The sequence below is a fragment of the Pomacea canaliculata genome, linkage group LG2 (assembly GCF_003073045.1).
Source record: "Pomacea canaliculata isolate SZHN2017 linkage group LG2, ASM307304v1, whole genome shotgun sequence".
Lineage (NCBI taxonomy): Eukaryota > Metazoa > Mollusca > Gastropoda > Architaenioglossa > Ampullariidae > Pomacea > Pomacea canaliculata.
In genome coordinates, this window is record NC_037591.1 from 34,418,903 (window position 1) to 34,441,045 (window position 22,143).

The window sequence follows — 22,143 nt, forward strand, 5'->3', positions numbered from 1 at the left end:
CAAATATACCAATATTTATGTCGGTTTAAAAATCAGTTCTTCTTCGAAGGCAGACTTTCCATACCATATCACCCAGCAGCAATGACTTATCCATTACAAACTTTCACCAAGAGCAATGCAGAAAAGATCACCGATGGATAAACTTTACCTACCACCTTTGCTTACTGACATTAAAAACACACACACACAACATCAATGACACACCAAGCAGAGTGCTAGCAATGATGGAAGTTTTTCGGGTGCGCCACATAACACCACCAAAAACAACAGGTTGATGTCACAAGGATGCCTCTGGATTATGAACCTGTGACAAAACGACAGAACAGCAGAGACAGCGTGATTCGGGAAGCATGAGGTCCTCACCAGCCCCTTCTTGCTTCACTGACTGCACAAAGTATAACACAACAAAACTAGCAAGATCTGATGAAAAAAAAAATGTTCTACTTTTCTTTGAATGCTCTTGCATTATTTCTAAAATTGTCTAAAATTTCTGTGTCCACTCTTTGCAACCGTTTGCATTGTTGTGGTGGTAAGCATATGGAGTATCAACATCAATAACAGTCAGTAAGAAAGCTGTCAGTATATTTGACAACGGGCACTGTATAAAATGCAGGCTTGGATGCATTCCTTTCTTACAAGATTCAAATTTATAATGATGACTATTAAATGTGACTCTAGTTTCTGAAACAATTAAGCAACAATATTTCACTAATGCTTCTTTTAAAGAAACTCTACAATTAACTTTCCTGAGAAAGATCATTTGTGAATGACATCAGCTTTGATTGTTCAAAATATCCTTGTCAATCTCTTCTCTGAGAGAAATCTGGTACTTAAGACTGCTGGTATTAAGTGCTAATGTTCCTTTTTGATACACTTCTCAGCAGTAAAATAGATGTGAGCAAAAACTGCTATTAGCCAAGGTCACCACCTTCGCATTTCGTCAACAAATTCAAGGGAAAATACAGTGGTACCTCGACATACGAGTTTAATTCGTTCCGTAACCTTGCTCGTATGTCAAATTGCTCGTATCTCAAAGCAATTTTCCCCATTGAAATTCATTGAAATGCCATTAATCCATTCCAGCTCCCAAAACACCACCTCAGTTGTTTTTGTTAAGTGTTTTTGAATAAGAAAAAGTGTATTTACAAGAAGAAACATTTATTTATGAATAACAAATACATATTGTATAAAAACATATTAAATTCTTCGTTTGTGGAAGTGTGTGGGATCTGCTTCAGCAAATCACCGTAAATCGCTCGTGCCTTCTCACATATGATGCTTTGTGTTAAGGTTCCTCCTTGAAGCTGCTTCTCTGTCACCCACACAGTCAATAGTTTCTCCATCTTTTCATGGAGAGAAGTCCGGAGCTTAGAAATTACTGTAATGCCCCTAGCTGGCGTTGTACCCTTTATCAACTCCTGTTTAAGCTCAGAACATATCATTGATGTGCTACACCCGTACATCCTCGCCAAGTCAATTACTCGCACACCTTGCCCATGTTTTTCTACGATTTCGCGCTTTAATTCAATAGACATCATCTTCTTCTTCGGACCCATGGTTATAAAAATAAATGTGATAATGTCTTGTAAATGTACAAAAAGCAAAAAAACGCGAACCCAACTTATCAAAAATGTTTCGAAAACGAGGGAAACAAGCACACAGACTGAGGTCTAGTCTGAGGTGGGAGAAACTGTTAGACGCTGCACACGATCCCAGGATGTTGGGGTCGTGTGCAGCGGTGTAGTGTGCGATTCCTCGTATCTCAAATCTTGCTCTTATCTCGAAGCAAAATATCGCTCGCTCGGCGGCTCGTATCTCAAGACACTCGTATGTCAGGGCACTCGTATGTCGAGGTACCACTGTATTCATGCTTTAACAAACTGTCCAGTGTTTTTGGACATAAAATTTTTTACTTGAAACACACGACAATTTAATTATTGGTAATAGTCACATTTGCACATTGCATTTCACTATGCAGCTTTTGTGTCAAATGTTGAACAAATGCAAAGGAATTGCCCAGGCCATGTCATACACTTATTTACTACAGTCTAAAGAAAACAAAGAGTTTTGTGTGGCCACTGGAACTTCAAATTTCTGGTAAGTATAACATCTGTGTACATGAGTGCACATGTATGCATACACACTTCATCAGTGAGGACATGCATGAGCAATACTGTGCCTTCATTTGAGAATATTTCTAAAAGAAATGCACATATACACATCACAAAATATTGTAATTATCATGATACAGTGACAGAGATACTAAGCGCAGCACAAGCATTAAAGTGTTAGAGGTTTCTGTTTCTCCACATTAAGTAGTCTTTGAACTGTTACATCATTTAACCTAGATTCTTAAGCAGATCGTTTTCATCGTCTTAAAATTTCTGATTACATAAATTCTATCTTGAGCCACTTAAAGTAAATGAAATCATCATCACAGCCTTGCCTGATTTTAGATACCCTGTTTTTATAGTCCTTAAGAGTACAAAAAAGCTTACTTAACCCTATATAATCTTAACAATGTAAAAACACCCTTGTCTCCTTTCTTTATGGTTTTACATACTTCATCTTTTTATCTTCATGAAGTCAACTCTGGTAACATTAGCCATACACAAACCAGACATCAAGACCAAAGAAAGGAAAAAAAAAGACAACAAAGATTAGTAATACTATTTCCTAAAGAACAGAATGAATGTAAGACTGCACTCCAAACCCCACCCACTGTTGAGTCAGAAAGGTCTGAGCATGTTCCATTATGCAGGAACAGCAATGCTGCTCACAGGGTGGGTGCGATTAGCTGAGTGTCAGCAAATGCAAAACAACAGAAACATGCATAAGGCTTTGCTGATCACTGACTGACCTTGTCTGTGCTCTGGTCTGTTTCATTTTCACTTCTAATCAGCTCAGTGTCACTCTAAGGAGAGAACACAAACAACACTGCTGAATGACCAGCTTCCCTGAAAGATTTGAAGACTAGCAAAGAATGCAAACAGATAGCTTGAATCTTTGTAGCAGGTCAGCCACAATACTGAAACTACCAAACAGTTGTTGATACTAAAGCCTTTAGCTTTGCTGACAATCCAGACTTGCTCTCTAGCAAGTAAATCGAAAATGGAAAGGGATGGAAAAGGCTTCAGAACATACTGGTAAAACTGCTTGTCACCCTTATGATGAATGGCACAAAAAAGAATGGCTTTGCTCATACAACAAAGACAGTGGAAAAGAAGTAAAAAAATTACACGGAATCTGATGACTAACATGATATTAGTAAACTATAGTCTCTGACAGAAGTTGCCTACCTCAATTTCAAGCATTTTTTTAAATCAATTATGCCCCTTCAATTTGACAATTACATACCCTAGATGTAACACCCTACAGCCTGACACTCAAATTAGAAATAAGATGGTGAAAAGGTACTACACTACTCTCTTTTAATACTCCATTCTAATAATCGATCTATTTAAGGTGAGCATGATATATTTAAGGAGCATCCTGTGAAAAGCTTTCTTACTCGTCTCCAGAAAACGAACATCGCAACTTTTTAGACTAGAATGACTGAAACATTTGTACCAAAGCCTATGATCACTGATTTCGCTATGCTCACAACTGGCAACAAGACCTGCAATAAACTTGCATAAGGAAGAAATCCTGCTAAAGCTTTTTGGTGGATACTTCATGAACTTTCTGCAAATAAACAATGAATATTTGCCTATTTGGTACATTTTTGTTAGCATCCTATTCTTTTGTTATGTTACACCTTTTGTTATTGTAGTAGTCAAGCAGTTTAGCATACTTTTCTCCCTTAAGGGTGAGGGCTACATGTAAAAAAATATTTTTTTAAGAAAAGAAAAAGTCATCCACCTCTAAGATGTTTCTCAAAGCCTTGCTTCAGACTTTTCTTTTTTGCTGTCACTAAGTCATTGACTAGTGATCTCAATGTTATTTAAAAAAACACACTTCAAAAGAAACATAGTTCTTCATACCACCATCTACACATCCCACAATCACATCCATCCTAGAACAATAAGTAAACTATCCTACATGTAAATATTACAGGAAACAAAAATCAATCAAGAAATAAAGTATGGGACCATAACAAATATACACAGTTTGTTTTTTTGTATTAAGAAACTGATGGCAAATTATAACCCCTAACCATATTCTAAACACTTCTGGAACAAAACAAAACTAAAAAGGACACATTAAATGCCCATGCATTCTACAGTGTGAGGGGAAAATACGCACAGGAAAAGAAAATGCAAAAAAACATAAGCTATGTTTTTGATGGGTAAAAATCAAACCAAGTTTTATTGTTTTCTATACCAAACAGTAAAGCTCTCAAGCATCCTAAAAAAAATCCAGGAAAAAACAAGTTTCACCATGCCCCTTTTCCTCTTGCATACACATGCACACACACATGCAAATACACTCACATGTATGCACATTTCTTTTTGCTTCTTTATTCAGGAAGCAAGTCACATTCACCAAAAGCAGACATTTTTTTCAGAAACACCCATCATATGTTATTAGTTTTCTTTGGACACCTTCAGAACACTGTTTACTAAGTCTTTGTGTCAGTCTTTAAGGGGGAAGAATGTGAGAAATCAGTATAAAGCCCCCAAAATATTCTCAAAACTAAAGTACTGCTGGCCCATTAGTGCACACTGTGAGGTGCATCATTACAAATCAATCAACGGAATTAAAGCTGAAATCAACATGACTTGACTCCCAGTCTCAGAAAGTTAAGGGACTACATGAATGACACACTCACTGACCATCAGTAGGGATCTCTGTAAGCCTACAATAGGGACAAGAAGGTCACTTAACTCTTATAGTTCAACATTATAATAGAATATGCAAAACTGAAAAACCATATTCATTTTCCTGCTGACCAAGAAATTCCAAACAGCAAGTAGTTATAAATGTGCAAATGATGTCATGCTTTTCATAAGCATATGCTAGCTGGCAAAACTTCAGCTCTGACAGGTCAACGGAAATATACATATGAAAACAGGCATTAGTAATTTTATTTCTGATAAATGTCTCTGGTAAGAACAAATAATTATGTCTTGCCCAGTGGTCAACCCCTGAGTTCCTGGAGTATTTCATCCTGTATATTCAAGGGTTTCATTCATTTTATCACTTAATATGGAAAAGCTGCTAGAATAAAGCATTCGTATTATGCTTGCCGTAAAGGCAAGGAAACAGTTTATGTTCACACATTCTCATGGGACAAAGCTGCATAGTGTAAAATGTCAACATTCCAAGCTTCTTTATAGATGTGGGGTCAAATACTGCATTGTGTAAGAAAGCTTCATGCACTTTTGCACTCCCCTACCACCGCCTAATGAGTGGCAGACCAAAATGTGAAGTGCACACATGCACACACAGGGTATAGGGCACAAACAAAACCAGCCCCAGTTCAAGTTATACCTTTATTAATTCCTTATGCTGCATGTCAATAAGTTAATTGACTAATCATATTAACAAGAATTCTGGCATTCAAAACAATGCATACGAAAAATCTAGATAAGCAACCCTTACTATTTAACAGGAAACTGTTGCACATCAACCTCAATAACTTCTGCATGTAAACAGTTAATCCTGCCAGAAAGCGCACACCTAGATTTTGGAGTTAACTTGTTACCAAAATGAAACATATGGTCACCAGTTTTTTAGTTCTTTTTATCAACAAACAGTGGAACTCACTTCCCTTTCATATCCACCACTTAACCATTAAATCACTTAAACATACATTGAAATCTTCGGACATTTTCCCCAAAGCACTACTTCTAAAAAGAGCCCAAATGCAAGTTGATCTATTAAAGTTTTATCTTATTTTGACTTCTATGGATTAATCTGTCAGTAGGGAAAGAAATCTCTGAAATGTGTGTTGGAAGGCCATAACTGTGCACTACACATACTCCCCTTATGCACAATGTAGTGATCAATAATGTTTGATGTTTCACTTTTAGCTGCAATATACCATATATTCTTACAAGTTCAAGTTTTTTCCTGTTAAAATGTGCTCACTTTAATACTGAAGAAAATCAGTTTAAAATATTACATCTACAAGAAAGTATAGATCTCTTAAAGCTGGTTAGGGTATTTAACATAAATAAGATAATTCTCATGGTCTAGTGACTGTAGTGGATTGAACTGATTGTAGTTTACTCAGTCTAGAAGATATGTGTGGAAGGTGAGCCCAACCACTTCCTTCTGACACCTTGTACCTTCTCTGGTAAATCGGGTACACATTCACTGCTGAACTGACACTTATCTAGTATCTTGCCCAAGAAATCTTTGAACATGTCATCAGTTCTGACCTTAAAACATGCTAACCATAGGACTATTGACTTTCTCTCTTATTTGATTAGATGAAAGAATATATGCTTCCTAACAGCCTTTGGTCAACTACTAACAGTTTATCACCTGTGGAAATAAACATGTTGAACATCAACACAATTCCCTATAATGCAGAACTAGCTGTAAATCGGTGATACAATCTCAAAGTCCTGTCTGCTAAAGGCACAGAAACATCCATGTTAGTATCTGCATCAGTTCAGACACAGCAAACATTAATGGCAACACACATCATGGTTGAAGTCGACTCTCTGCAAAGAGCTGTAACTCCTATCATAATTAACTGTCTCACCTCACTCTGTTCACTTTCATCATCGACTACTTCAAGGTCCTCAGCAGCTTCTGCTTGTTCAAATTCAATGCGAGCTGTGGGATTCTCTTTGTCTGGGGGGAAGCCATGAACAATGATGACCCGATCACTAGGATGGACCATGCCACAATTTCGTCCAACACTTAGAGCAGTCTGGATCATATCTCCTGGGAGGAAAAAAATATATATATATAGAATCATCAACATGTACAAAGTTAAATAAGAAACACTAATTAATAATAAACAAAAGCTAGAGATGAGCTCACCCACCAAGAGGTGATTTTACTTCAGACAAAAGCTTATCATACATGCAGTACACCCAATCTTCCTATGATTCTAGAAGCACTCAGGCAGCACTATGCTAATCTCCACAATGAAGACTTGTTACTAAGATTTATCATGTCATCACTTGACTAACCAGTAATCATGACTGTACGGATGTTTGCCTTCAGCAAGGTGTTGATTACTGGTGTTGTCTGTGGCTTTAACTGGTTTTGCATGACCAGGAGTCCCAAGAACTGAAGATCACATTCAACCTTGTCCCTGCACAATGTAGATGCATGTTTGATAAGTTACTGTATGAATGAAATAAGTACTATAAGCAGCTACTTAATGGGTTAATGGAAAACTTGGTCAAGCAAGGAATATCCCAACAATTTTTAACAAATGTAAAATTCTTCAAACTTTTATAGTAGCTGCTGCTAAGGATTACTGTTCTGGTTTGGTGCTCATGGTTTGGTGAGGAATAAACCAGATTTTATTCACAAGATTTTTTTTTTTTTATCAAGTAATGTTTTATCCTGTATTTTTTTATCCTGTACAAATGAATGCATTAAATCATACAATCCAAAGCTCAGAAAACAGTTGCTAATTAACATATTGTATAATGGGATAAGGCACCTTAGAGCAACTACCTCCTAACCCTAGGCAACAGCCAGGCTGCAGGCATCCTGATTAGCTGTTCCACAGAACACATATTTTTCAATTACTCCTTCAGAAATGCTAGCACTGAAAAAGTAGGATCCCTAGTATTATCAGACCTGCCAATGCGCTGCACCTGGTGCCATGTAATCTTGGAGTCCAGTTGTCGGTAAGCCAGTGCAAGAACTCGAAAGCCCTGTACTGTGTATTTATGAAGAATATGGTGGAAATTGTGGGGTACTGAAATAGAAAGAACACTCAAACATTTTTGACTAGTCACACATTAGATCATCTGGAGTAGTCTGTAGGGATGCAAAAGTAATGCATACACTGCCCCATCCCCAGCAGTGTTTTTCTGGGTTTAATGAGTTATGGCGTTCACATCTTGCCTCTGGTACATATTATTTCCCTCTGGATCTGAAATAAGTTTCTCTTGCTCACCATGATGTAGCCTCAGATGTTGACAACATAAAAGACCAACATCCAACAAACTCTACCACTCTACCATAAACCACACTAGTTTTATTACAAATAGAGCATTTATTATTTCTAACTTTAAATTAATTAACTGGAACACATTTAAACAAAATTATCCAGGAAATTTACAAAATGACACAAATCTTAGATTCTATTTATTTCTATTAAACTTGCAACTAACACATTATTTGGTCTAAAGAACACCAGAGTGTCTTATGTCTGGAATATTTTTTCATGCTTATTCCTTTTATTCGTCAGCAAATCTTTCTTGTTTGAGAACCTCATAATAAGTGGTATCCCTTGAAAGTTCCCTAACCAAGAACCTCCTATTTAATGTAGCCTAATTTTGTTTTAAGTCCTCACATGTGTTTTCCTGACAAAGACTTGCGATTTTCTCTGGTGCTCCCTTGCAGTAGAGCTCCATGTGATCCTGGCCAATAGTTCGTGTGATGACACTCATGCGTTGAGCGGCTGAGGAAAAGGTGAACTGTCTGATGATCCCTACCTCAAATGGATGCTGCAGAAACATCAGAAAACTCAGTTTTATTTAGCATAAAGAATATATTTGAAAGAAAAATTACGGAATTATAAAAAGACTGTAAGTATACTTTTATGCAAAAGTAACAAGTATTGAAATTAGTAATGATTGCAATTATGCATGAGCAATATTGTTGACTCTAAAATATACCTGTACATATATAGGATGTGTTCACACAAAAATAACTACACATGTGCATGCAATATGTATGCTTTTTCTCCCTCTCTCTCACATGCACATACAATCATGTGCATGTTTAAAACATTTACACAGTTCATGAAAACACTATCATAGGTGTCTAAATAAAATATTTATAAAAAAATAATTATTACAAAACTCAAAGTCATAAGAAAGTAAAACAACACATCTAAAAAGTCAGTCTAATCTTTGTTACTTCTGATCATTGTATAATAACCAAAAACTTAAAATTTACCTAGAACAAGCTGGTTGTTTCATAACATATCCTTTTCAGAAATAATTCTATAAGACCATAACCCATCGTTTAAGTTACTGGGCTCTGTTTTGTATTATAGTCCATGCTGAGATAGCCACAACGGACAATGAAGCTATAGCCCATAGCTAGTGCTCCAACATATTTTAACCATCAGCTCATCAGTGTGAGTAGTCTCCATACACATTACCTCAAACCACATGAAACACAAATGTCATCCTATCCTTTAAAAACTTCCTTTCCCATATCTCCAAACCATTTGTTTGAGCAAAGGGAACAACAGCCCTTGCACCCACTGGAAATAATATCTGTGGAAGGACGGTTATTTTTTGTCTGCCCTCCTATGTTCTTCTCTTTACACCACTTGTAAAAATAAAATGAGTTCACTTTACACCCAAACTACTGTCACTTTCTACTCTGTCTCTATAATCATAAGAATTCCCTATACACCTAAAACTATCCTTTTAAATCTCTATAATCAAAAGAAATAGACATCTAAAACTACTGTTGTTCTTCTATTCTGTCTCTATAGCTGAATATACCAAGCCCAACAAAAAAATCTCTTACTGTCACATTAGATTATCTTTAGTTTTTAATTTTATTTGCCTTTATTGTCTATTTATTTCCTATGCAAAGTTTTAATGAATTTGAAAAAGTTTTTTCCATATTTTATGATCTTGAAAAATGCCTAGAGAGGTCAATGCATCCCACTTTGCTAATAACAGAAAGCATTTGCTGCATAGAGGGTTGTGAAAGGGTATGAGACAAAACCAACTTATGCAAATTTTGGCATCAGAACTGTCCGAAGAACGAGGGAAAAAACCCCTGCAGATGTAACAATACTTTAAGAGACACAAATAAATAAACTCCTGAAAGAAAATAATAAGTATTTTTCTTCACTTAATTATTTGTTGGACAATTGTGATGCCGCAAGTCAATTTTGTAGGTGGTATATTAAAAGCTGAAGCAAAACCATAAAAAAATCAAACACAATCTCTAAAGCGGATAAAATCCTTTTAAAATCAAACCTATTTTTTGCAGGATTCAATGCAATTAACAACAAGCTAAATAGCAATCAAGAGACCTTCATAAATATATCCTACTAATATCATATCATCATCACAGCAATAGTTTAACAAATGAATTACTAAGTATTTAATTGTATATTTTTACAGTAGGAAAATCAGTAATGCTCCTCAACATCCACTCGATAAAATGCAAAAATTAATTATATACAATTATGCTAAGTGTATTTCATGAATTTAAAAATAAATTATAGTCAAAGAAATATTTGTGCAGAACTTTATCCTATATGATCCATAATTCAATTATTAAACAGGATACACAGCAGATGGTCACTATATGTTGTCGTATCATCAATGAAATATAAGGAACTGAAGCCTTTACATGCTGCTAAGAGCTCTAAACAGGATCAAACACATTGCTGTTACTTATTAAATCAAAATGGAGAGCTAGCTGTGCTGATTTCTCACATTTCACTCAAAATTGTGTTAGGATAAAACTGTGCATGCTTACCACTTTCTTCTCTTCATCCTAAACACAAGTGAAAGTAACTTCTACCATGCACTGGGCAAAAGGTATGAAAAAAATCAAGAGTTCTGTGTGTATTGTTTATCAATCAGCAGTTGTGGTTTAAATCTGCAGGTCTGTGCTCAGAGCATGTAAAGTGAGTCTTATAACAAAAGTACAATATCTTCACTTATATTGGAGGGGACACAATTTACTATTGAAAAAGAAACATGATAAAAATGTATTAGCAATTTTAGCATGAACTGCAGTTTCATTCTGTTATCTGCTGGCAACAGAGTACATGTAAACCAACTTACATGCTTGCAGTTAAATCAGATACACAAACTGTGTACTGTTAGATGCAAACAAAAATACTCTGAAAAGCAAAAAGACACATTTATATGCACACCAACATCATGCACAAGGAGGAACTGCAGAGTGCACATCTCCTGTCTCCCAGTCATATAATGACAATGATGCATCCTGACACCATCAAATATAAGCATTCAGTGAGCTTGCAACAAAGGAAATGCTTAGCACACGGGAACCACAAAGGCTGTTATCTACTGAACACCAGGAAAGACATCTAGTCAGGAAGTTAACACCTGAATAATTAGGCCTTTTGTAAAATTATTTGCTGTTCTGTACTTTAAAGAGAAATCATGAAGCACTCAAAAAAAGGATAGAAACTTATAAAAAAAAATGGAGAGACAAACTGAACATGTGAGACATTTAAAAGAATCATGTCTGCACTTGTGTAGTGTAAACTATGGATTTACAAATTTGAGGATCTGAAAGTATGTGATCAATTAAGAAAAAAAAGAAAACAAATTTAGAAGGATGTACAAAATTGAACATAAAAAAAAACCAGAAAGTTGATAAGTAGGGAAAATGTTTAATTAAACAGTAATAGCAGATGTTCATAAATAAAACAGGAAAATTTTATTTAAACATAACAAGGGTTTTTTTTTTCTGCAGGGTGCATTCTATGTGGTTTCTTAAGTTAAAAAATTCAGCCTTATCAGTAGCGAAGCATGAGACATCATTTTCTACACCATGCCAAGCACACAAACTGATAATGCAACATCTCATACCTCAAAACTTGATGTTTAAAGTCATTTAAAATAAAATATAAAACAAAACTCATGCAGAGGACAGGGAATATGCTAGCTGACATTTGCATCTGATGCAAAACATGACATTATTAGGACAGGTTAATGGATTAACGATGTACCTTGTCCCATTTGCCCTGCAGTGTACTTTCAAATATTTCATTTGAGGCATACACCTCATCCTGAAAGGAAGGAAATGCTTTTAGGCTTTAATGTCACAATAAATACTTTATACCAGGGGTCATCTCATTGTTTTTCAATATGCATGCTGCAAAGTTTGATATCATACATAACAAAAGTGTGAATACAACAAAGGCAAAATGTATTTGGGAGAAACAAAAATCAATAAATGAAAAGTTTAAAAAAAACATTTAAAGCTTTTCACTACCTGTGCATAGCCACCACAAGCTGAACATATCCCTCTACTACTCTACAACAAAGGTAACAATAAAAATAAATTAAGAATGACAAGAAAGGACACCCCACGAATAATGACCCCCACAAGCATACCAAAAAAAATCTATCTGGAACAAAAAAACAGTAATGTCTTAAATGGTATATTTAGATATGTATTAAAACAGCCCCTTTGAACCTGCCCTCTTTATGGAATTACTATATTTACTGAATAGTGACAATTGCTTTTCACCTCTTCGCCAAGAAACGTGTCACGACTGTAAGGTCTTACAACAGTTGGCATAATGGTGTCATACTTGCTGGTATCAGATCCTGGTTCTTCAAGATGCTGCAAAGATGCACAGAAGTCTCATTAATTCTCAGATACCATGAATCACAGTCTTATATTTTCTATATTTTTCTAAAACTATTAAGCGAAAAAAAGTAACACATTAATTACGAAATTACAATGGGTATGATAAAGGCCTTTTCTTTCTCTTAATTTTAGCAAGTATTTTGTGGTAGCTGGTCAACATGGACTAGAGAAATGGAGCTTACAATTTACAATTACAAGGGTTACATACTTAAATCTCATTAATTTGATGTTACCGGTTAGGAACCTCCTAAATTCTTATTATCCTCAAAACAAAAGCAAAAAAAAAAAAAAATAGTGATCCACCCATATTTTTCATGGAATTGGATCACAGGACCAGTGTATACATAATGAAAGAGGTACAAAGGGAAGCTCTTTGGAAAAAAATTAGCACCTATCTTCCCCCTCTTCTATGATCATCTACAACACACTAAAAGCAAGGACAAACTTCTCACCCATTTAATTGAATTAAACATGATGAGGTCCATTGGATCACCACTTAGCTCTCCATCAATGATGGTCAGAGAGTGACAAGTGGCCAGACATACAAGCAATGGGGTACGTTCCATGGCAGAAGGATCATGAACAGGTTCGTGAAAACTGGAACATGCACACACACATATATATAATAATAATAATTTTTAAAAATCAAATGCAATCAAGTTATGCTACATACTGTCAAATGTTACTTTATGAATGTTCGTTGTTGTGATGTAAATTTATCTTATCTCTATTTTAAACTACTAATATCATTAGCTTAATAAGACATTTCCCATGAATAAAGTCACCTTATGTGCAATGTTCCTAAACATGTATTATTCGAGAATGATTAGTGTTACTGGGGAATTAAACAAGGTATTTGAAAGCTGAATTAATTCTCCAGAGAGCTACCTCTCTTAAAATCCTTTTTGTGCTGAAAGGGTGGGTGGGTGGGTGCTTGGGGGTATGGCAAATCTGGCTCCAATTCATAAAACAAAGTCCAGAAACTGCTAAAAAAATACAGTTTCTCCTACAAGCATGCTGCTGAATGGATGCCTTTTAAATGATTACTGGCTACGTACTTTTCCACAAAGAATAAATGAATGTAATGGTAGTACTCACTGAGCATTTTGGCAAGGGACCACACCCCACATGTCCAGTCCATCTTCTGTTAACGTTCCAGTCTGAATGAAAGTTTTTAAGTTGAATGAAATTTAAGAATATTTGAATCTTGGAATACACTCATCTACTGTTAGATATCATGCTTTAAATATTTTTTCTTACTTTCAAACCTTTCTTTATATACCTGTGCATAGATCCATGAAAATAAGACTGGGTTTTATATCCATTCTTGATCCAAAAGAAGTATTAGAGCTTATTTATTCTAATACAGTCATGGAACATGTTCTTCTGGAATATCATCATTACTCATAGCATTATTTATTTGTATATTAATATCATTACCTTATAATTCAATATCTCCATCATGTGTTTCAACTGACAAACAAAATCCATCCATCTGGCTGATGACCTTAACTAAAATCATTCTAGGGCTTTTTGGGGGTTAGGTCTTATTTTCTGGGAAGCATGGTACACAGATATATACCATAGTACAAATGGGAATACAATAAAACAAGGCATTTCATTTTAACATCAAGTATAAGATTACTTCTCAAACATCTGCATTTAGCACAAAACAAAGTTTATCTCACCTTGTCAAAGCAAAAGACATTGATTCGTCCACAAAAGTTTATGCGAGGCGGAGAGATGCAAAAGATGCCATGTTTTTTAAGACGTGCTTGTGCGTACACAGTTCCCACTGTCATGGCAGCTGGTAGGGCAGGAGGAACAATGATGGTGATGATGTCCAGTAGCCTCTTGACCATCTGTCCAACCTCTGCCTGAAATATGTCCAATCAACAATATCTGCACTAAAGATGGACTATTGCTGATATTATTCTTGTGCAAAACTGCTACTTATTTTCGTAGTTGCAAATGTCTTGCATATTCGTTCAATACAGCCATTCAAGATGAATTATCTTTTAAATGTTTATTTGCATACCAAAAAAGTGTAACCAAGCAGTAAAAAGAGAAATACTCTTGAAGAATAAATAGCATAATCACATGTAAGGATGCACATACAATTGGCATTTACACAATACAGCATACTTACATTATTCCTGATGTACATGACCAAAGAGTAGGCCATGCCAACCACAGCCATGCATGCCAGGAAAAGGATAAATTTAACAGAATCCTGGTAGAATCTGAAGTCAAGAGGCTTCGGATACAGAATGGCGCATACCAGTTCCCCCTTTGATGTACAGTAACCTTCAGAGACATAATCATTTCTATACTGCATGGATGGATGGGTGTATGGATGATCAGACTGATGGACAGACTGCCGTATTTGTGAATTTTTACAAGCAAACATTTTTCATGAACACATTAAAAAATGGTTATTAAAAAATATATATTCATATATACAGATGACAACAGCTAAACAATTTTACAAAAATGCTCTATTAAACTATTTAAAAATGTAAAAAAATCTCCAGCTAGAAACAATGAAAGTCACCTGTTCGAATAACCACTGCCAACACTTTGGCAGTACCATAGTATCGTGTCTGCACCACATGCGTCCCGGAAAACAAGGTGTGACGCTTGTGCACCTCTGGGTGGTAAATTTCATCATCTTCTTGGTGTGTCAGAGGGGTTTTAGTCACGGGAACACTCTCACCTAGCAAAAAGTTAACCTTCATTAAAAATATTAACATCTGTGTCAAGCAGGCCAGACTCCAATAAAACAGTAAACCCTTCATCAACAGTCAAAAAAAAAGGCTCTTGAAGGTCTTACTTAGTACAGTCAACTGATATAAACCAATTATTTTTAATTGATCAAACAAAATTGGCAAGCTACATATGTAAATGTTCTTACTCCAAATATAAAGTTTGAGGGAAAAACATTTAATGTATTTGTTAGACACAATTGGTTCACTGATTATAAAGGTCTATTTGCTGTTATGAAATCAGACAATACTCAGAGTTTAAAAATCCTTTTATTAGTTAGGTGTTGATATTCTTTCTATAAATATAATATGACTGCTGTGACATCGTAAATCTTATAAACCTATACACACTGTTCGTTCCCAACTTTTAGTATGGGTACAAGTTATCAATATTTGTAACTGAACTCACCTGTCAACATGCTCTCATTTACAATACAAGTGCCAGTAATCAGCACAGCATCACAACTCATGACACAACCATGGGCGGGTACAGCAATGACATCACCTGGTACTAAATGTCGTTCTGAAACCTCTATGAAATCTGCAAGATGAAGGGAAACATTCAAAATAATCTGAATGATCTCATGAATGCACCATATTTATTTTACTTTTTATTTGGCTTCCTCTCCCAAATGATTAGCCAGGTCAAGGGACTAAACTTGTTACAAAATTATATTTACAAGATATACACTTTTCTTCCTAACACATTACCTTTCTTAAAAAGAAAAGCGTTTCGAAAAACAAGTAAAGAATAATTGTTTGGGCAAGGGGACAATCTTACTGCAGTAGAATAAATTAATTGTTACATTTCTTTAAAATTAATCAAAACTAGATTCTTCTTCTCTGTCATTTAGAGGACATAGAGAATTTTTTTTTTCCTTTGATTAAAATTCTATATAGACTCTTACCATCTCTACCATTGCAGACAGTGATGTTTGCAGGAGGTGTTGAGACCATGTCTCTCAGGGTAACACATTGCTGAAATAAACATGAATCAACATGAGTATAAACGGTAAGTATAAAAATGCTAATACTGTATCTTCATGCTATGGGTCCTATTTATTTAAAAAGACCCCTTTTTCTTACCCAGCATCCTAGACAATGAATCAAAGACTAGTCCTGTAATGCAGGCATGTCAAACTGAGGGTCCCCCAAGAACCACATGGGTCATATTTGTGTTGTCACAAGGGCCCCACACAACAACTAACTGAAGTCATTTAATAAAAATTATTACAGAATATTTTTATTACTTAAGCTTAAAAACATACAATGTGTATACAAATGGTTTAGCGGCTAGCCACATTCATGAATACAAAGTTATGACGTAGTTTAACAAAATAAATTTAAAAAAAAAAAAAAAGGGAATTTTAAATGGCATCATAGACTTGTATGTGAAAGCAATGCATACATTGTACAAAAATTACCACACTTCAAAATCAATGTTTATTTATAACTATTTTTTAGTGTTCTGTCCTGAGGCTTAACACCTCTTTGTATTAACAATTTTTGGTATGTCTGGCTGAAAAGTCTATGTAGTTCTTTCATCAGAGATGACAGGTGTTGATCAGTTAGTCTTGCTCACTGAGAAATGTTTGATGATTTCATAAAGGAAAATAACTGTTTGCACATAGGTAGAACTGAACATTGTCATAATCCTTGTGGAAAACTTCCTAAAGTTTTTAAACTTCTCAGGAAGGTATGAAAAGACCTATATAACAGATTTTGCAAATCACTCCAGTGTTCTTTGTGCAGGCTGCAGGTGTGCATGCTTGACATGCCTGCTCTAACACATATAAGTGGTACTTACCAAAAGTATATATATAATAGGATAATATTTTAAAAAATATATGAATACTATTTTATCTGGAAGAGAATTGCAGTTCTTTAGTTTAAGGCAGATGAACATGTATAACAAGACTAGAGGAGGTTCCCTGTCACCCCAAATCTGTCTGGGTAAAATCTTGGCTGATGATCCCTTGTTCTGAATAAAGGTACTCTTTTCTCGTTAAACCTTATTTGCATGTGCACACGCACACACACATCTCATTTACCTTTTTGGTCTCATACAGGGAAACTCCTATGGAAATCATTGAGACAATGAAGATACAAGCTGCATAGTAATAATATTCATCAGAAAGCCACAGAATGATGCTCGCTATCTGGAAGATGTAGTATGGATTCAGCACCTGCATCAACATAAATGCTATTTATATGACCATTTAAAGTGCTCCAACCTGTCTACCATGAGGTGCCCAAATCAGAGCACAAAGCCATCCACTCAATCTGGCTAGATCCATCACACAAACTTCTTATCAAATATACTGATTGTACTAGGAAAGCCTCTGCCAACATTAACAGCTAAAACAGGCTCTCCCACACTTCACAATCAACAGAACACTGTATATAAGTACAAAGTTTGGGGTTACATTGCAAAGATTAAGCATAGTTTGAGGATTTAACATTTGTTTGTGAACTGAAAGGAATACTTAAACAATGACCATAATATGATACAGAACATTTAAACATATTAAAATACCATATACTGTTGACAGCAGTAAACAATCTCAAATGATTATAAAGATTCTTCTGGAAGATAGGAAAAAATCAAACCTCTTCAATGAAGAGCCTCCAGTAGGACTTCACTTCAATGTCAATAGCATTTTCTCCATAGATGTTTAGCCTGCCAAGAGAACAGCAGAAATCTTAACAACTCAAAAGTATCAACCAGACAAACACAACTAAGAAAGATGCAGAATGTTTAAGGGGAAAAAAGTGTCTGAAGTCTAAAACAGCATGTAAAGTATGTGCAAATAAATATAAATATATTATCTTGTAAAGAAAAAAATTCAAGAACAGATAATGTTACACAAGCAAAAGCACATATACACACCTCTTTTCAGAGGCCTACCTGCTTTTGCGCTGTTCTGAGGTGAGTCCCTTTGCAGCCTCAAGAATTGCCTTGCAAGTTGTATTTGCAGACATGTTCCTATTATAAATTTATAACTATGCATATCAAAATTGGCTCTTGGCAAACACTGATGCTAAATCTTAACACTGAAAAAAACAACACTGTATTTTAAAAAATAATCTAAAAGGTTTTTAAAAGTTTTAAAGAAAATGTATCAAGTTTAAAATCAGGATTTCATTTGTCTTCACAGGTAAATTTTTACTAATATTATTTAAAGAAACAAACAGAAAAAGGGCCATACTCAAGCTCTTTGAAAGTTCCCTTTTGCGGATCCCAGATGTAACGGTAGTGTTGATAATCAAAGCATCGCAGTTTCCCATCATGATTGGATGATAGAACAAGCATTTTCCGGTCATCAACATCAATTCGAGTTTCTTCACTTGTGCCATCAGCCTCTTGATAAGATACTGCACCATCATACCTGGCATGAATATAAACAACCCAGCCAAGAATGAAACATTACTTTAGCAACAAACATCAAAAGTCCCTTTATAACACATTTTCTTCCTGCTTATACACAACCATGACGGTAATAAAACACAAAATCCAACCAAAGGAGCATATGCATACAAATATAAGTGTTGCACAAATATGGTACCTACTTATACTATTGTCTTCTTCTACGTTAATGAAACTTTGATACCATGCCTTGAGTTAGCATGAAGTTTAATCCGTGCTTATTTTTCTCTGTTTTTACAGATATTACTGGCTTTCTATCCTACCAAAATCTCAGGACTATGTCACACAGTGCTTCTCAAACATATTTTTGATCACCACATTTCCAAGACACCGATTTACCATACCAGGTTCTACAACATTCTCCACAAATTATTTTCCTAGTGTTCTGTGTTTTACAGTATGATCTTTTCTTATACAGAGCTTACAGCATTTCCAAAAACATGATCATATAAATCACAGTGCAAACTCAGAACCTGTAGGGGAAACACTTTTAAGATTTTCGTCACTCTTGGTTTGCCAGTCCCTGCTTTGCAAATCTTGTCTTTTCAATTTGTGTAGTCTGCATAACACTAGCTTTCACAAGCTGATCAACTTGTCAAGGATGTTTAATATTTTGACAGCATGTGAACTATTGTCTTAAATTATTTTCAACATAATAATTCTATGGTTTTTAATGTCTAGTTTCCTACAATACTGATAAATTATTTTGCTTACTGGCTTGGTTGTTTATAAGTTTATCAAAACCCCTGTGACACTGATCACACCTGCTCACATCTAGCCAGGTTATGCATCGCTTAGCATGAAACTAATAATTAGTCAGTTGACTTACTTTGCTTCTGTGGTTGCAATGAGTTTGACGGGTTCAACAGCTGTAACACCATACTTATCCTGCAACCAAGCAGCCAAACAAGGATTGAAACATAGATCACAGGAACTGGTGAGTTAAAATACAAGCACAGCATGAAATAACAATGCAAAGGTAAAATGAATAAGCTGATATGTGTGTGTGAGAAAGAAAAAGATGGAGAGAGAATAAGAGAGGAGGAAATATACACCAGAAGACAGTATGTTAAAAATAGCATCTGTTAACAAATGTTCCTGCAACAATGTATTCAGATTCAGAACTTTGTCAACTATCAGCAGAAATTTTGTGAATAGTGAAGGTTATGAAATTGATATTTTGATTTTGATGAGTCAGCTACTGTTATCTCTGAAAGCAAGTGAATGTGAGAGAAATAATGAAAAATTGTGAATAGGGACATTTCTCTCCTTCGGGTTAAAGGGTTTTTGAGGGGTTGATGTAGCTTTATCTTCCTAGAGATCATTGAGTAAATTTATTCCTATCTCCTTTTGCTCCTCTCTTGCATACAAAACTTGTTAAGGTTAGTTAAATAATGAAACTGTCTATGATATGTAAAATTCTTTGCAGGCTCCTGCCTGGACTATTTTTCTGAACTTCTCTTTCCCTACATCCCAGCTAGACCACTATGCCCTTTGTCTGTCTCTTCGTCTAACAACTAGTCTCCTAACTATTCCTATCACCAGAACAAAATATGGTCACAGGATTTTTAGTTACTGTGCAGCCAAACAATGGAGTCTTTCCATATCCACCACCTACCCACAATTGAATCCTTTAAAGTGCACTAAAAATCACCTCTTCCTTAAGCACTACTACTAATAACAGGCTGGGAGCTTTTTTCACACCCTCCCCTCTTTTTGATACTTCCTTTATTGTCTTCCTTAGCAAAATCATGATACTCTTAGTCCTTGTTACTTGGTTCCTCTTTGCTTTTTCTGTATTTGTCTTTTATTCATGATTGATACTGTTGTTATTCTTCTGTCTCTTATATGTTGTCCATGTCTCGTTCTTGTTCTAAACAGCTAAAAGCATGCTTCTCACAAGTATTAGTATGCACTATAAAAATCGTGTATTTATTATTTTTATTAAATACATTCTAAATTCACAGGTTTCTTAGTCTGATGGCCATGTAAAGAGCTTGAGGGAAACGAAAGTGATTACTCCACTATTTATGCAAGTCACACATGTTTATCACATTCTACATGATCAAAAGACCAGAAAGCCATAACACTTAGTCAACAGGATGAGGAAAACTTTAGTTTCCTGAGCTAAATAACATCAAGTGTGGACTATCCCAAAACAATGCAAAACAGGATACAATGAACCAAGCTCTACTACAGTGCTGTGAAATGGACCTTACAGGTTAATCCAAGTCAAACTTGAAATAAACTCAAAGTTGTAAGCATGTTATCAAAACATTTTGCTGCACTGCTATTAGTCTCTTACAAAAATGTGTAGTAAATATACATTTTTTAAAAAGCTCATGCATGTCTGAATATCCTCTCTGGCATCACTAAAGGGCCAACAGGAAAGATTTTTGAGCATGCTCAGGAGTTACGGCTCCACAAGAAATAGACACCATTCATGACACTAAGGGAAAAACCAAGTGACAACAACTATTACGTGCAAAGGCTTGTAATTCAGACAAAATTTTTTGCAGATATTTTTGGAATCAATCAGCATCTTTTAATGAAATAAACCTGCTCATCTGAAATCAATTTTCACTTGGATAAATTTTTTTTACTTCCCTCTGTTAACATTGTCAGAACATTTTTAACGACAACCAGACTTCAAGCACCAACATCAGCAATGGAATCACACATTTATTCCAAAACACTGACATGTACATGTACCGCAGCTAGCTTTCAAAAACACTTTTAGGTATATTTGTTGTAAGTATAATTTTATATGTCGCTGCCCTACGTGCCGACCCGCATAACGGGCAGTAACATAATTTTATGTCAGTGATTGAACAAAATTTTTAAAAATAATTGAAACAAGCTGGAACCAGATGGTGTCTTAAGTCCTTAAGGGCACTTTATGGCTCAAAAATATTAACCTCATTTTTTTAAAAATAGAGCAGTCTGTAACCTTAGAAAAATAACATTTGCTTTATCCCTAAACACTTTATTGCCATTAATTACCTTTCCAGTAGATGATAATATTCACTTCGCTTAGTTTAAATGTTGCTATACCTTAGAACAAGTACATACTATCCTGCTGTTGTATAACACCAATGCTCTGATAATAGCAGATTACTAACTTTATGAATTATGATGCATACAAAGTGATTTTTAATCTAGGAATGGAAAATGCAGACAAATCATTTGTCAATGTTTGCAAATTATCACGGTCGCATTCACTTCAGGAACATACCCTATCAGCATGGAGTGGTACCTACTGTATAGGCTTACAAGTACTGGTGGTATTGATCTGGACATCCACCTCAACATATGTTACCAAAGGCAAATAGCAAAATCAATAAACAATATTAAAGGCATCCTGACATGGACAGTGCCACCGACATCCATCGGCAGTAAACTAGAAGCATGATGCTTCTTGCTCAAAAACATTTTTTTTAAATAATGCGGTTTTCATTTTGCAATTTTACAATTAAAAAG

General features: G+C 35.3%; 1 protein-coding gene across 7 annotated transcripts in view; it reads right to left on the reverse strand.

Moving 5' to 3' along the window:
- LOC112556331 (probable cation-transporting ATPase 13A3) overlaps positions 1-22,143 on the reverse strand; it is a 45,010-nt gene that overhangs the window by 10,791 nt on the left and 12,076 nt on the right. For 2 of the 7 annotated variants that reach the window (XM_025225216.1, XM_025225215.1), the window contains exons 4-23: positions 19,493-19,551; positions 18,446-18,625; positions 18,145-18,222; positions 17,847-17,916; positions 17,288-17,422; positions 16,145-16,214; positions 15,646-15,777; positions 15,026-15,187; positions 14,621-14,778; positions 14,160-14,348; positions 13,570-13,631; positions 12,924-13,068; positions 12,349-12,444; positions 11,825-11,884; positions 10,597-10,614; positions 8,435-8,588; positions 7,714-7,834; positions 7,092-7,216; positions 6,656-6,840; positions 2,861-2,914 (exon numbers count right to left, since the gene is read on the reverse strand). In XM_025225216.1, coding sequence (XP_025081001.1) covers positions 2,861-2,914; positions 6,656-6,840; positions 7,092-7,216; positions 7,714-7,834; positions 8,435-8,588; positions 10,597-10,614; positions 11,825-11,884; positions 12,349-12,444; positions 12,924-13,068; positions 13,570-13,631; positions 14,160-14,348; positions 14,621-14,778; positions 15,026-15,187; positions 15,646-15,777; positions 16,145-16,214; positions 17,288-17,422; positions 17,847-17,916; positions 18,145-18,222; positions 18,446-18,625; positions 19,493-19,551 — 2,253 coding nt within the window. Of the gene's footprint in view, positions 1-2,860; positions 2,915-6,655; positions 6,841-7,091; positions 7,217-7,713; positions 7,835-8,434; positions 8,589-10,596; positions 10,615-11,824; positions 11,885-12,090; positions 12,133-12,348; positions 12,445-12,923; positions 13,069-13,569; positions 13,632-14,159; positions 14,349-14,620; positions 14,779-15,025; positions 15,188-15,645; positions 15,778-16,144; positions 16,215-17,287; positions 17,423-17,846; positions 17,917-18,144; positions 18,223-18,445; positions 18,626-19,492; positions 19,552-22,143 lie in introns of all 7 variants that reach the window. The other 5 variants (XM_025225218.1, XM_025225220.1, XM_025225217.1 and 2 more) reach the window with 5 other exon arrangements.